We start from the raw sequence: 15,289 nt of genomic DNA on the forward strand, positions 1-15,289 counted from the left end.
AGTGCAATACCCTACCTCTGCCTCAATCCAAACCCTGCAGTGCTCCCCCTGCTGCCACCAGTGCCAGCACCAAGACCTACTGCATTTCTTCAGATAGAAAAAAACCCCGAAATAAACCAGGTTGCTGCCCACCCAGTTGGGGACTGAAGCAGCTCTGCTTGCTGGCAATAAAAACATGCTGCTTGCCAATGGGGGATGTCAGGAAAAAGGCCGGTTGTATTAAGAATAGCTTTCTCCTGAGGGCCTCTCAGTAAGTTTATGACAGACTTGTATGGACACAGAGAATAAATCACTTACCTTAAGAAGAGGAGACAGAGTAAAAAAGAGAAGACAGATTCGGTGTGATGGGAAGTGACTCAATCTAGGTAATTATCCAGTTAGAAGGTAACAAGACAGACTTTGGGAGGTGGTAAGAGAAATTCCTTCTTCCCACTCTGACAGGTCTTACAGGAGGTTTTCTCATGTGGTTGACCATGAGGGTAGAAAAGACCTGCCCTGTGCCCCTGTCATGGCTGTGTGACATGGCGAGTGGCAAAAAGTAGTGTAATGCCAGACCAGAACCCTGTATCCAAAATGCAAGTGATTCTCACACCACAGCTCTGGCCTGGGGACAAAGTCTTTGCTTTTCGCTTCCAGGGGACTGAGCCTCTGCAGGCTGAGAGCATCCTCAGCAGAGAGCAGCCACTCAGTGCTGCCCCCAGGTCTGCCTCCATGGCCAGCCTTGCACTGCCGTCATGGCAGCTGCAGGGCGCATCTTTCCAACCACTTCCAGGTTCACCCAGTCTGCCTGTAAAAGGTACAGGCTTGCAGAGGCTTGTGCATCTCACAAGGCTGTAAAAGTGGTGCTCGTGACCAGACCCTCAGTGTAGTTTACAGAACAAGTTTTGTTTACTTCAGTTTACAAAGTAAAGCCACCAGCTTTAATTCTCCCTAAAATCCAAAACAACTGGGGAAGTGCATGATTCAGAGTGGCTTAGTGCAAATTTTTGCAAAGTAACAGACACAAAATCAAAATAATTCAAATTATACATACATGTAAAACAAAACAAAATTCAAGTTAAAACCAGGAATTGATTTCTATTAGCCCTAGAGATGATCCAAGAATATGTCAGGAAATAAATAAATCATTCTAATTTTCACCATAAAAGAGGGCACTGCTTACTAATCCAAACGGTTTAGGTATTTACAGAAGGCAAATGGGTTAGAGAAATAGAAGAAAAGCATTCATAAGAGTGAACTGAAATGCTGCAGGGTGATCACTTCCCCACATGCCCCACTGTGACTAAGAGAAGGCTTTAAATCACTGCAAGGGGCCACAGAAACTCCTTTTGAGCAGGATGCCATTATCTGCCCCACGCTGGGGGGACCATGCCAAGGTGAGACCAGCATGGTCTACTAGGTTTGGCTGTCACCACAGACATTCTGAAGCTCCACCACAATCCATGGCCACCCTGCGGCAGATGACAACAAATAAGTTGGCCTGGTCAATCCAATTTATGAATAGGAGGGCAATTTATCCTAGAATCCATCTGAAGGGAAGACTGCTTAAACCCACATTTTGCTGGCCTCCGCTGGACTGTGCATGCTCCAAGGAAGAGACAACCAGCACAACTAAATCTCTGTTCTTCAACATGTACACACAGCTGGTGATCAAAACACTCCACATTTCCACAAAGACCAACAGCTAGGGTGCCGTAGATGACTGCAAAAAAATGCAGGCCCTTTCAAGTATCTCTTTCAACATTTGCAAACCACAGGAGACAAAGCAACACCCTTGTTTACAAAGGCAGTGTGACTTGTGCTTATCACTGCTATTTCCGATGCTTTGTTACCAAATAATAATCTGTTTTCTTTTTGCTGCACATGCTACTAAGGTCAAATCCTGACAGGTGGGAGCTGTACTTTTGGTGCAGCCAGTGGAGCAGAAGATGCTTAATGCCCAACAGAAGCAGGGCAAATTCTGCAGTTAATGTCATAGTATGCAAAAAACCATCCTGAAGGCTCGTCCTAAACTTCTGTTTCCTTGTCAAGACAGATTTATTTACAGTCAGTAGCATAGGGACTAGATTCAAGTGGCAGTGGTGTTATATCCATATTTTTAATGGGATTTGACATTTAAGGCAGCATTTCAGTTCACCTCTAAGCCTGTAATTACACTTGCAAATCTGCTTAGCAAGACATCAGCAGAGTATCCCAGGGGACTGCTCAAACAGATTGATTCTGTTCCCACAGAAGCAGCATTTGAGTACCAAGTGATGCCACAAAGCAGACACTGCAGGCTGCAGTGCCTGAGACAGACACTTGCAAATTGGACCCACTCCTAATCTTCAAAACAAACACAAAAACAAAGACTGCAAAAACCCCTTGCTTTATCTTAAAAGCAACACTGCGCTGAGTCAGATACCACTGGAGGTCAGGAGCACTTCATGAATACACTACCGAGACAGGACTCCTTTCTATGCTCCACTAGTTATCTTTGGTCTCATGAAATCTGCAAGTGCTAAAAGTACCAGAGCAGCCCAAGGATGAAATCCGGTTCGTCACCTCCTGGTCTGGAATCACGACGGCCCAGTTCCGAGAAGCACCTTTATGTCTCGTACACAAGTGCAGGCTCTGCCCAGAGTCTCCTTCCCAAAGGAATCCATTTAGATTTCTCCTTTTATTGTAGCCCTACCACCACCAAAATTTTGAGGGCAAATTGATGCCAAACACCAAGATGGTCAGGACTATATTTTGTCCCCAATTTACACGCCCACCCCTCCTTTGCACCCAATTTTACACCATCACCCCCAAAGATATGACTGGAACCAAATAAAGTACATATAAAGTACTCAGCTGGGACTCCATGGATAGTCAGTTCTCCTCAGGTCTGGGGAAAAAAAAGTCTGATTTGTTCAGATTTGGACTTTTCATCCATGCCCATGGGAGGCAAAGGTAAAGGATCTCCTTCTCTCACAAGCCACCTGAGCAAATATTTCTGCAGGATGTAAATGGTTTCATCCCTGAGTTCAACTTTAAAAGAGAAAAATGCAGTCCTCAGCCATCACCAGGAAAATAGTGAACATTTAGCACAGTGCTCTCTGCTACAGCAACAAAGAGCAAACAAGCAGCTCAAAAATGGGAAAGATGAAGAAAAGCAGAAAGAGGCTAATTTGTATCACACCAAAAAAACAGAAGGAAACCTGAGGCCAAAGGGCTTGGTCTGGCAGAGGAAGAAACATTACAGACAATAGACTGTGCTGTTCAACAGCAAAGCCTTTGCAGCCCTCAGTGCTCATTTGGGAGCAGCCTGGTACCTCCATCAACAATGATCCCAGACAAGCAAGGAAAACAAGCATAGAGAGCATTCCCAAAAAGACGTAAGATCCCTCAAGGCCATTTCAATGACATGAGCAAAACTCAAATTTTTCTCTTTTTTCCCAGCAGGGATGACACAACACTTTGTCCAGATTAGTGCATACAGTTCTTCTCTCCTCAGCAAGACTTCTTCTAGCTGACTGATGTGCAGTTCAGCTCTGCAGGGTCCTGCCTACCTGCTGCCATGACTCCCTCTGGCCCATCAGCAATACTGGGCTCACTGGAGCACTGCCTGTGGCTAAAACTGGGCTGCAGGAGGAGGCATTTGTCAGTACTGTCTGACTCCTCAGTCACCATTCCTGTGTGCATCATGGAGGCCATTGCCAGGAGCTGAATATCTGAGTGAGCATTGGCAACAGTGTGACGACGGATGCTACCACATTTCTCCAGGTAAGCCTCACCCTCCTGCTCTGTCAGTGGGGTCAGGGCCATCTCGCTGGGCTGCCGGCTCGTCACCACATGAGACGAATAATTCAGTACACCAGTCTTAAGACGGGATCGGGAGTACCGTCTCTCTAGAAGAGAAAAAGGAAGCAGGAAAGGTCAATAGGGCACAGACAAAGCATCACCCAAACTGCTAGGGCTGGCCTCAGGGAACACAGAGGACTCAGTGTGCAGACACAGGGCATCCCACCTCGTTACCACAGGGGAACAGTCAGGTACTAATTATTTCATATTGCTGGGGGTTTGGAAAGGAGGTCTGCCTCTCCCCCAGTAAGGAGACACCTCCCATCCTGCTGTAAGGCAATGGTGCTGCTGCCTGCGAGAGAAGCGAGCCAAAAAGTAACCAGTGCAGCAAAGGGACTTTCTTCATCATCCTAATGGTCTTCTCTCTTACCCAGGGGGTGAGGACCAAGTAGGAGCTCTCATGTGCAGGTTCACTAAAATTGGTGACACTAAAGTGGCACAAGTTCCCAAAGAAACATTCAGTGAGGACCTGAGTTGCCATCCCTTTCTCTGGAAAATTTCTCTCAGGTGATGCCGTTAGCTGGTGTCAACATGAAATTCCTGATGCTTACATTGTGCTGCCTCCACAGCTGCCTAGGGAAAGTTGGTTCTGCTAGCATTATCCCACTGTATTTTTTAAAGATTATGCAAGAAAAAGCACAGCAACAGCCCACAACAGCCCAAGGGTAAGGCACAGAAGAGAAGGGAAGTACTTGCAGAGCACAGGTGAGGGCGGTGACAAGAATTGATGGGCGCAGGGTCTACAATTTGCTCAGCAAAAACATTAAGGTTTAAAACTCAAACCTGGTTTAAAAACTCAAACCCAAGATGCAGTCCCTAGCCCCAAATAATGAAGCACCATTTCAATTCTGACACTGAAAGCTTTAAGAAAAGCAGGGGTCTGAGTTTGTGCCTTGGCTTGCTGTAATTCACTCCTGAGCAGGATGAATCAGACAGTATTACTTTTCACCCACTGTCTTCCACCACCGTGCAGCATTGCCATGTGGTGTTAAACACCCTGAAGCAGCTGATAAAGCTATTCCCTACCTGTCTCTCTGTTTCTCACCAACTTCCTTGAAGCGCAGGGTCTCATTTCATAAAGTCAGAATCCTTTAAACTATGTAAAATACTTCCACCAAGACTGCAGAGCATAAGAGAGAGAGTAACAAAATGCAAAGTAAAACACTTGTCACTGAAGGTTAAAAAAGAGTTTTGAAAGCTTGCATCAGGAAGAAAAGTAGAAAACAAACTCTATATTCTTGCAGGGAGGAACGGATAAGCAGCCAAAACTCCACCATTGTCAGCAGCCAAGCTATGACAACACTTCACCCCGCTGCTGCCAGTAATACATTCATTCAAAATGGTTTGTTTCATGCTTAAGAGTACGCACAAATAATTTTTGAGGCTGGTTACAGTGAATATACTCTTTAGGTGCCATCTGCAGCTCAAGCCACAGCAAGCTGTAGTGTTGGAGGGCATTGGGAAAAAGTCATTTAAGGGGGAAGCACACAAGCAGCCTTCCATTCTGTACCCCTCCTTGCAGTTCTGTCGGCAGTGGCAGGCAGGGCAGCAGCAGGCGAGCATCCTAGCACAGCGCCAGCATCACCAAAACCTGCGCACTGCATTAGCGTTCTGCTGCAGGCTGTCCCTGGGTCTTGGAAAGTTACCCCAGCGAAGACCGGGCCGAAATAACACTGGTGTCATTAGCAGTAGCTGCTTCTCCACCTTCACCACTACTTATTGGGGCTTCTTTATTTCTGAATTCTGTGAACAAAGTGAAGTATTGATACTAAAAGAGAAAAGCCAGTGGTGGGGGCAGTTACATACTTGCAATGTGACCAACCCAGGCTGAGATCTTTAAACACATTTAGCTGCCCATCTCCTATCTCATTATGAAATCAGACATCTTTTAAGAGCTGTTCAGCTCTTGGGCTGAGCAGCTTAGTAGCCTCCTGGGGTAATGGTTCATTGCACTCCCCTATCCCATGGTTTAATATTTACGTTATGTCTATCATGCAGTGGCTTCAGATGTGTAGACGTGTCTTAGCTAACTAGAGAGGTCTAAGGAGATTAAACTGAACTGAGTCATGGAAAATGCTGCAGATTTTCCAAACTCCACAGCTGCAGATTTTGTAGGCAAGGGCTGAATCTTTGTTCTCCTCTGCTCCTATACAACACATTCAAAATTAAAACATGCTTCATTTAAACAAGGACAGCTTGCAGCCCCTCCCAGAAAGCCAGGATACACAGGAAAAAGAAAAATCATGTCCGTGGCCTGACGTTCACTTAATAAATAAAAATATTCCCATGAGAAAAAAGTGCCAGTTTTGTGTGTAAACTTTTAGTGCTACTGAAAGAGCAAAGCCTGATGATCTGAAAGATTAAAGTCCACTAAGAGCAAGCATACTGTAGAAAGCAATAATATAAATTTATTCCTGTCCAGCCTGGAGACCCTGCCTTCACATGAACTGGCAAAGAGATCCTGAGATCCTATTCTGTAACGTCTTTGGCTGCTGTGGTAAAATGGTCAACTAGTATCATTAGTTACATCAACTACCATGGTACCCAATCTTTATTCATCATTTCACAGGCTTATACACGATATATGTACTTGTGTGCATGTTTCCATGGGTGTGTACATACATATACTGACTAGCAGACTGCAAAGAGCTGATGCACATGTCAGTGTTTCAAAGTCTGACATCATTCAGCTTTTGACTAGAATCAGAACCTGGATGGGGAGACTGTAAAATCCCGCTGGTATCAAAGGAAACACCAAGAGTAGTTCTGAAGACCACACTCTTCCCCACAGACCTATACCAGCACGGCAACAGGAGCATTGTACCGCCTCCTGCGTGCAAAAATAAAACAAAGGTCTTGAGTTTGACTATACTGAAGTTACTACTGTAATCCAGATACCCTGCAATGAACTGAGCCCAGAACTGAGCAGAGGTTGCAAGCCCACCCAGGAATCTGGATGGACATGCAGGCAGTGTGCGCTGGGGCTCGTGTTGCTATGGAACAGCTGCTGTTCACCTAAACTATGCAGCTGGTTACCAGCATGAGCATATTTATGCTAAAAGTAGACCCACATTTAGTCAGCATTCACATGGCATGTTTTTTAAGTAGGCAAGAAATCAATAACCGTTTATCCCCACTGCATACTTTAGTTTGGACAAACTAAACTTTAACTCTTCTCCTCTCTTCTATTTTGTCACAGTCAAATGACTATTTTCTGTCCCAGAAATAGCAGCATTTCACCATACTCTTCTTGCCACCACAATCTTTTGAGATAAGGGTGCTGCTCAAACAGACACTGTGCTTCAGATACAGCCGAATGTGAAACACTGTGGTAGACAGCAGAAGAGTTAACCAAGTGACAGAAAAGGCCAGTTCTGAAAAATACCGAAACTCCCCTCCCACTCCTCTTACCGCAGTCTTACCCACCAACCAGGACAACACTAGCACTTCACTGGTGGACTTGGAAACCCAACTGTTTAAGTATCTGACTGCCTTTGATAACCTAGACCTTCATCTGTGTCAATCCCTGACCATAAAATTTCACAGAAGTTGGGACAGAGGAGGGAGGAGAAAGGTGGTGGTATGAAATAAATTAAAGAGGTTAAAGGACAAAGTGCTCAAATTTTATCTGATGTAGCCACAGGAATTATCCAGCTTCACAGCAGCACAGGAATGGTCCAGTATCCTGCTGTCACAGCAAACTGGGTAGGACTTCAGTGAAATGTGCTGGAAACGCATGACAGAGCTGGTGGCACTCAGTGGAAGAAGTTAGAAGAATTCTTCGTTCTTCCCCCACCAGCAAACGTTTTTGCTGAAGTGGGAGCTCTAAGAGGTAGGACTGGGAAGGATTGCCTGAGCAGTTACAGGAGGCTGGGTGTTGTTTAACTAACACAAGAAGACAAAAAGCAGTTTAGTCACCATCTATTAAGGCTACTCAGTCTTCAGCTTGACTGAGGAAACAGGTCTGGCTTTTGACTTCTGAATTTGCTAATTCAGTTAAGACCTGCTCTGCTCATATTTTCTGTCCACAACAGTAACAAAGACATCCTTAAGACATTAAGCAATGCTTTCTAATACCAAGGGTGAGAGCTGCAAGAATCTGCACAGAGGAGTTGAGGACCCTCCCTCAGTGGAAGTTTATAAGAGCAGGTTAGCTACAGGGATGGCTCACATATGACTGACCAGGTAGTGAAATAGAGAGATGGAGAGTGAGGAGTTTCCCAGTGTTTATCCTCTTCAGGGGAGGGATGACCTGACTCTTTTGAGGAAAAAAAAAAAAGCCATAGATTATTTTTGTGCAAAAAAATTAAAATCCTTTATGTTCAGAATCAGGTAAAAATCAGGCTACATGCTGAACATTCATTTATTGCTTTACTTTTCTCCCTTTACTTTCTTAGTCACAAAACACAGTCTCTTAAGGGAGTTGTCATGCACAGTTTAGCTAGAAATTTTATTTCTATTTTGGTGTGTTTTGGCCAGGAACATAAACTGGGAGGAGTTTTTAAGGGATTTTTTGCAAGCAAACTCAAATCAGCAGTGATGTTAGGTTTAATACATTGGGGGAATAGGGTGAATGTTTTATCTTTTTCCCTATTCCCAATTTGAACATTGTTTCTTAGACAACTGGATCCCTTCAGCACACTCCATCATTATAATGCAGGTTATGGCTAATTTACATGGGCAAAGCAAGCGGAGTGGTAACAGAAGAGCAGGTGGGGATGCTGCCTTCTAAGAACCCCTCTGTGAGCTGTCCTCTCCCCTTTCACACCTATCCCTGCTGCACTCCTCACTTCAAGTTTAAGATACAGCAGCCTTGCAGACTGAAGCCTTATGTGTATTCACAGCTGTGATCAGACACCTTCACTCGCACTTCTCAACGCTTGTTCATCTTGAAGATTCCTGTCCAGACGGCAATTTGGCCTCCACAGTATCCATTGAGAATGCAAGCATACCCAAAGGCCAACAGTGCATTTCAAAAAAGCTACTGCAGGAAAGATACTGGGCTTCAGCATCATTACAGGCTGCCCAGTGAGAGAATAAACTGGTTCTGAGAAAGCAGAAAGGTGACAGAAAGAGGGAGAGAGGAAGACAAAGAAGTTTGATTAGAAGTGGGAGTCAAGGAAAAGAAACCACCACCACAGCAGCACTTTGAAAATATCAAGATTATTTGCAGAAAAGTGCTGCTCTGCTGTCTATGTTATGTAATGCAAACACAAGTCGGTACTTTCCTCCTGCTCAGAACAGGGTGGAGCAGGGGCAAAAGGCCACCTCGGAAATAGACACAAATAAATGACAGCTAAAATCAAAGTACATACAATGATTTTAAGGCACATAAAGTTTACAAGGCTAGCTCATGTGAAATTTTTTTTCTAATGACACTAATGCCTTGTTCATCTGGTGGAAATCCACAATGGCTAGAAACTTCAGTACAGGTCAGGTAGCTACCTTTCAAAATATCCCAGCAGCATGCAGATGTCCATAAAGAGCAAAACAATCAAATTTGTCAAAGCTCAACCTTTACCGGGAGATGCATTCTAGATTTAGCCTCAGGATCAGGTCTGCAAATTAATGCTGAACTATACAATCATATTCACTTGCATAAAAGATATTTAATTGCCAACCAACCACAAGAACAAAAACCCTGAGCCACAGTTTGCCTAAAGTGATGCCATGAGTTTGTTACAGGCACAGATCATCTGAGTCCTGATAAGTACTTCTACCACAAGACCACCTTTTCCCTTGTGCTGCTAATGTGTAGTACAAGACAAGTTGTGTGTCTCCTGCTTGCTACAATTTGCATTGAAGCAAAGGCTAAAGCTCATAAAACCAGAGAGAGATTGGAGCTTTCTTCACTTGTTCTATTTAAATCTTCTTGACTATCAAATCAGTATCACAACATCCATTTCTTAGCTAGCCAATCTCTTCTGGCTGGCCACATGTGAAAGCAGAGCTCCTGGATCATACATGGAGAATTTTTTCACTGTAGGCATCCTCTTCCTGAAGTGAAGTACCAGTTCTCTGACCTAAACCCATTTATCCACAGTTTAAACACAGATTTACTTTTTTTTCCAGAGTCCTCAGATGGAAGGAAGGCTTGCCTGTGACAAGCTGCAGGATGACATGCCAAGGTTAGAAGGACAGGCTGCTAGCGATGGCCCTCAGCCTGTTGCTCAGAGACATGCCAGATACACTGCAGCACACTTGGAGTCTTACACAGATGAGCCACGGGCTCCTGAGGTAATAGGAACCAACAAGAAAACACTGGTAAAGTACCTCAAAGGAATTCCAGCCACTCCAGCCAGTAAGTCAGCTTCATGGGGGGGCCAACTGAAATGCCTCTATGCAAACGCACATAGCATGGGGAATAAACAAGAGGAGTTGGAGATGTGCGCACACCTGCAGGGCTATGATCTCATTGGCATCACGGAGATGTGGTGGGATGGCTCCTGTGACTGCAGTGTTAGGATGGAAGGATACAGGCTCTTTAGAAAGGACAAACAGGGCAGATCAGGAGGGCTGTCGCCCTCTATGTCAATGGCCAGCTGGAGTGCATTGGAGGTCTGCCTGGGAATGGGTGAGGAGCCCACTGAGAGCTTATGGGTCAGGATTAAAGAGAGGGCAGGGACAGGTGACACTATAGTGGGGGTCTGCTACAGGCCACCTGACCAGGGAGACCGAGCAGATGAGGCTCTCTATAGACAGATAGGAGCAGCCTCACGTTCACAAGCCCTGGTCCTCATGGGGGACATGAATTACCCCAACATCTGTTGGAGGGACAAGGACGGGGAGAATGAAGAATTGCCCACTGTAGGAGAAGTTTGAGACCATCTAAGGAACCTGAAGGTGCACAAGTCCATAGGACCTGATGAGATGCATCTGCATCTGCAGGTCCTGAAGGAACTGGTGGATGAAGTGGCCAAGCCACTATCCATCATATCTGAGAAATCGTGGCAGTCCGGTGAAGTTCCCACTGGCTGGAAAAGGGGAAACATAACCCCCATTTTTAAAATGGAAAAAAGGAAGACCTGGGGAACTATAGACCAGTTAGTCTCACCTCTGTGCCCAGCAAGATCATGGAGCAGACCCTCCTGGAAACTCTGCTGAGGCACATGGAAAATAAGGAGGTGATTGGTGACAGCCAACTTGGCTTCACTAAGGGCAAATCATGCCTGACAAATTTGGTGGCCTTCTACAATGGACTTACAGCACTGGTGGATAAGGCAAGATCAACTGACATCATCTACCTGGACTTGTGCAAAGCATTTGACACTGTCCCACACAACATCCTTGTCTCTAAATTGGAGAAACATGGATTTGACAGATGGACCACTTGGTGGATAAGGAATTGGCTATGGTCACACTCAAAGAGTTGTGATCAACAGCTCAATGTCCAAGTGGAGAACGGTGACGAGTGGCATTCCTCACGGGTCGGTACTGGTACCGGCACTGTTTAACATCTTTGTTGGCGACATGGACAGTGGGATCGAGTGCACCCTCAGCAAGTCTGCCAACACCACCAAGCTGTGTGGTGCGGTCGACATGCTGGAGGGAAGGGATGCCATCCAGAGGGACCTTGACAGGCTGGGGAGGTGGGCCCAAGCAAACATCATGAATTTCCACAAGGCCAAGTGCAAGGTCTTGCACATGGGTCGGGGCAATCCCAAGCACAACTACAGGCTGGGTGGAGAATGGATTGAGAGCAGCCCCAGGGAGATGGACTTGGGGGTGTTGGTTGACGAGAAGCTCAACATGAGCCGGCAATGTGCACTTGCAGCCCAGAAAGCCAATCGTGTCCTGGGCTGCATCAGAAGAAGTGTGACCAGCAGGTCAAGGGAGGTGATTCTGCCCCTCTACTCCACTCTTGTGAGACCCCACCTGGAGTACTGTGTCCAGCTCTGGGGTCCCCAGGACAAGACAGACATGGACCTGTTGGAGTGAGTCCACAGGAGGGCCACGAAGATGATCAGGGGGCTGGAGCACCTCTCCTGTGAAGACAGGCTGAGAGAGTTGGGGTTGTTCAGCCTGAAGAAGAGAAGGCTCCGGGGAGACCTTATAGCAGCCTTATAATACTTAAAGCGGGCCTACAAGAAAGCTGGAGAGGGACTTTTTTACAAGGGCATGGAGTGATAGGACAAGGGGTAACGGCTTTAAACTGAAAGAAGGTAGATTTAGATTAGATATTAGGAAAAAATTCTTCACTGTGAGGGTGGTGAGACACTGGAACAGGTTGTCCAGAAAGGCTGTGGATGCCCCCTCCCTGGAAGTGTTCAAGGCCAGATTGTATGGGGCTTTGGGCAACGTGGTCTAGTGGAGGCTGTCCCCTGCCCATGGCAGGGGGGTTGGAACTAGATGATCTTTGAGGTCCCTTCCAACCCAAACCATTCTATGATTCTATGAGGACTCCATGCAAAAAGAACCCCTGTAATCTGTCAGAATGAGCATCCATCAGTTTTGCTGTTTGCAGAAGCTGGCTGATGCAGCAGTGAGCTTGAGACCCCAGGCAGCCAAAGCACGCTAGCAAGCAGGGACGGAGATCAGGCCATAAAGCACCGCTTGCGGTCTCTCACCGGGGTGAGGGCAGTACATCAGGCATGGACCAGGGAGTTTTAAAATCCAGCCCATCTCCAGAGAAAGGGGAAACTGCATGTGCATGTGTGTGCAGTGGTGGGGCAGTAATAGTTCACTCAGTCATGGAAAATGAAAAGCCCATCACAAAAATTTACATTCAGAAACATATTAATCACGATCTTCTCAAGAGTATTTTGGCCTTTGTTTTCTGTCTCTCATGGCATCACGGACTGTCTTCTTTTCTAGTAGAAATGTGCATTGCCTCACATTAACCAACCTGTGTACCCCAACAAGAGTTTCTGTACGATATGCATGTCTTACCAAGCAAGCAGGTGCTACCAGAGAAGCTGTGATCCTCACACAAACCCAAGTACGGCGATACCACCTGCTTGACGAGTTCTTCCAGCTGTAGGTAGCCCTCACTGGGGCCAGTAGGCTCATGGACACTCTGAAATTCAAACATAAAAAGTTGACATTACCCTTTCATAGTTTTGAGTAAGGTTTTTGAGTAAAGCCTGGGGTCTGTCAAATATCTCTGTACTGGAATATCCCAACCATATCAGTAGACCATTTGGAGGAGCACAGCTGATAAGCCCAAATGGACATTCAGGTGTCATTCCGGTCAACCTCCTTATTCAAGTCATAGCCATAACCCTATGGATGTCGAGCAGCTAGCTGTCTTTTTTCTGACCAAGGGATAGGAAGGTACAAGGTACGCTCACACTGATGATTTGCACAATGTAACTACAGCAATATAATTATACCAGGGCAGTTCTACCAGAAAATGTCTCTTTGTAGAGAGACATAAGCTGCCTTAGCACAGCTTGTGGGCAAAGCACTGCTCTTTTCCTAGGCAGGACTGCAGGAAAAACACCCTCTGTAGTTCAGCTTACAGCTGTGAAGATCGTAGATAACACTAACCAATCTAACAGTAATTTCAAAAACCGTTCCCAGACTTAACTTCCTGCAAAGCCTCAATAAGCTTTTCTTTTTCAAATGCATTGCTTTGAGACCCTCTCTGCCCTCAAGATTCTTTTATTAAAATATTTCAGGGAAATTGAGGTAGCAATTTAGTATCTCCTGCTATTACAGTCTGGGTGACTGGAAACAATAAGAACTCATATGGAAACACCAGCTTAGCCATTCTGCAATTTTGGTTGTACTTCAGGAAGTTTCATTCCCCATCACTATAAGGTATATTGGAGAAGAAATAAAAGCGAAAGGAACCCAAACAGTCACCTGTAATGTGGTATTTTGCACATTTTGTCAGGTTGGGCAATATAAAAAGATAAAAGAGTTGGTATACTTGGCTGTATTTGGCATGCTTGGAAAATATTCTCTTGCGGTCTGGATAAAGAGGATAGTCCTCACAGAAGTTCTGGGTCTCTTGGGAGAGGCCTTTGGAAGATATATGGCATTTTTCCTGCTGCAAAAAGATATTCCTCCTCTCATGGGCATGGGTCAGCATCCCAGCCACTGAGGGGCTGGTGTCAGGCAGCCAGCAGCCACAGTTTGTTCAAATTCCACAATCCACTGTGATGGAGACTCGCCTTGTCATCACAAAGCTGAGAAACCAGGAGAACCTGGGCACAAAGAGGCATTCAGAGAAGCTGGGAGAGGAAAATTTATGTGAAAAAAAGTCCTGAGACTGTTCCTAGCTGGGGAGAAGTACCAAGAAAAATACAAACACCAAAGAGCAGAACTCGGACCTTTCACAGCAACATTCTTACCTGTTCCCAGGAAAGCTCAGGACATTCAAATTCAGCTCTCATTTCTACATTTACAGCTCCCAAATAAGCACACATCACTTTCCCTTGATCATACCCTCTATTCTCCTCACTCTCCTTTCCAGGGTTTGTATTAGTTCAGTGAGGTCAAGATATCCAAGTGGAGTCAGACAAAGAAGATGCTTTCCCACCTGCAGAATTAACAGCATCTGGACAATGGAAGCTGGGAGCTTTGTCTGGACCAGAGGAAGAATTTCTTCCAACTTTACTTTTAGCAAGACCAAGTCTCTGAAGCCAAGAAGTGCAATCTGACGGATAGTCAACTCCTGACCCTAAAAAACACAGAAGGCAAAATCCAAAAGTTGGTAAAGGGACGTGTGTGCATTGCACCAACACATGTATGCACACAGACAGAAAGGGTCTGTCCTGCCTGTTGCTGCTGTGGCAAAGCACCCCTCAGCTGCTCAGGTTGAGGATTCATGGTATTCTTTGGTCGCTTCCCTTTCAGTCTCTGTCCCACGCAAATTCTGAAACGAGTAACACCTCATCTGAGGCACCACTAGGTTTGGAGTGAAGCCAAAAATGGGCCTGTATTTCACCAAAACACTATGTATTCATGAAACCCAACTGCCATCCAATTTGGTCACAAACATCCAAAACCCAGGATGGATGCAGCTCTTGCTTTTGCCACTCAGCTGAGAAACCAGAGAAAGTTGGAGGGAAAGATACTGGTATTCCCTAACTAAGCCTACCTCTGGTCTGTGTTGGATCCTCTTTTTGTTCAATGTCTGCACTTTAGACCTTGCTGGTATGACAAAAATCCAGAATTCAGTCCATTACAGATTTTAGGATTTAGGCTACAGCAAAGCTAGCGAGACTGCATGTAGCAAGCATCATTTAAAAATGCAAAACCTTTGATTTCCACCACAGGAAATCATCAGGTGCTCCGTGTCCTCCCAGTTATTTTTTTACATCAGTGACACTAGTGAGCAGGATTAACAGATGAAGATGTTATAATATTTCTCAGCATATTTATTTAAATACATTTGACTCCATCTGGCATTCTGGTATTACTGCCTTTCCCTCTGCTGTGCTTAACATCCACATGTCTCTCTCTTGCCCCACTGCAGCTTAACAGCAGAAATTTTCCTCCCAGCCCTGCCCACCAC

General features: G+C 45.5%; 1 protein-coding gene across 2 annotated transcripts in view; it reads right to left on the minus strand.

Annotated features, from left to right (window-relative positions):
* Window positions 1–864: 864 nt before the first annotated feature.
* PRR5L (proline rich 5 like) overlaps window positions 865–15,289 on the minus strand; it is a 59,201-nt gene continuing 44,776 nt past the window's right edge. For both annotated transcript variants that reach the window (XM_075754733.1, XM_075754732.1), the window contains 3 exons: window positions 14,312–14,452; window positions 12,715–12,841; window positions 865–3,872 (listed from right to left, as the gene is read on the minus strand). In XM_075754733.1, coding sequence (XP_075610848.1) covers window positions 3,490–3,872; window positions 12,715–12,841; window positions 14,312–14,452 — 651 coding nt within the window. In that variant the 3' untranslated portion in view covers window positions 865–3,489. The remainder of the gene's footprint in view (window positions 3,873–12,714; window positions 12,842–14,311; window positions 14,453–15,289) is intronic.

Source organism: Balearica regulorum, chromosome 5 (genome assembly GCF_011004875.1).
Source record: "Balearica regulorum gibbericeps isolate bBalReg1 chromosome 5, bBalReg1.pri, whole genome shotgun sequence".
Classification (NCBI taxonomy): Eukaryota; Metazoa; Chordata; class Aves; order Gruiformes; family Gruidae; genus Balearica; species Balearica regulorum.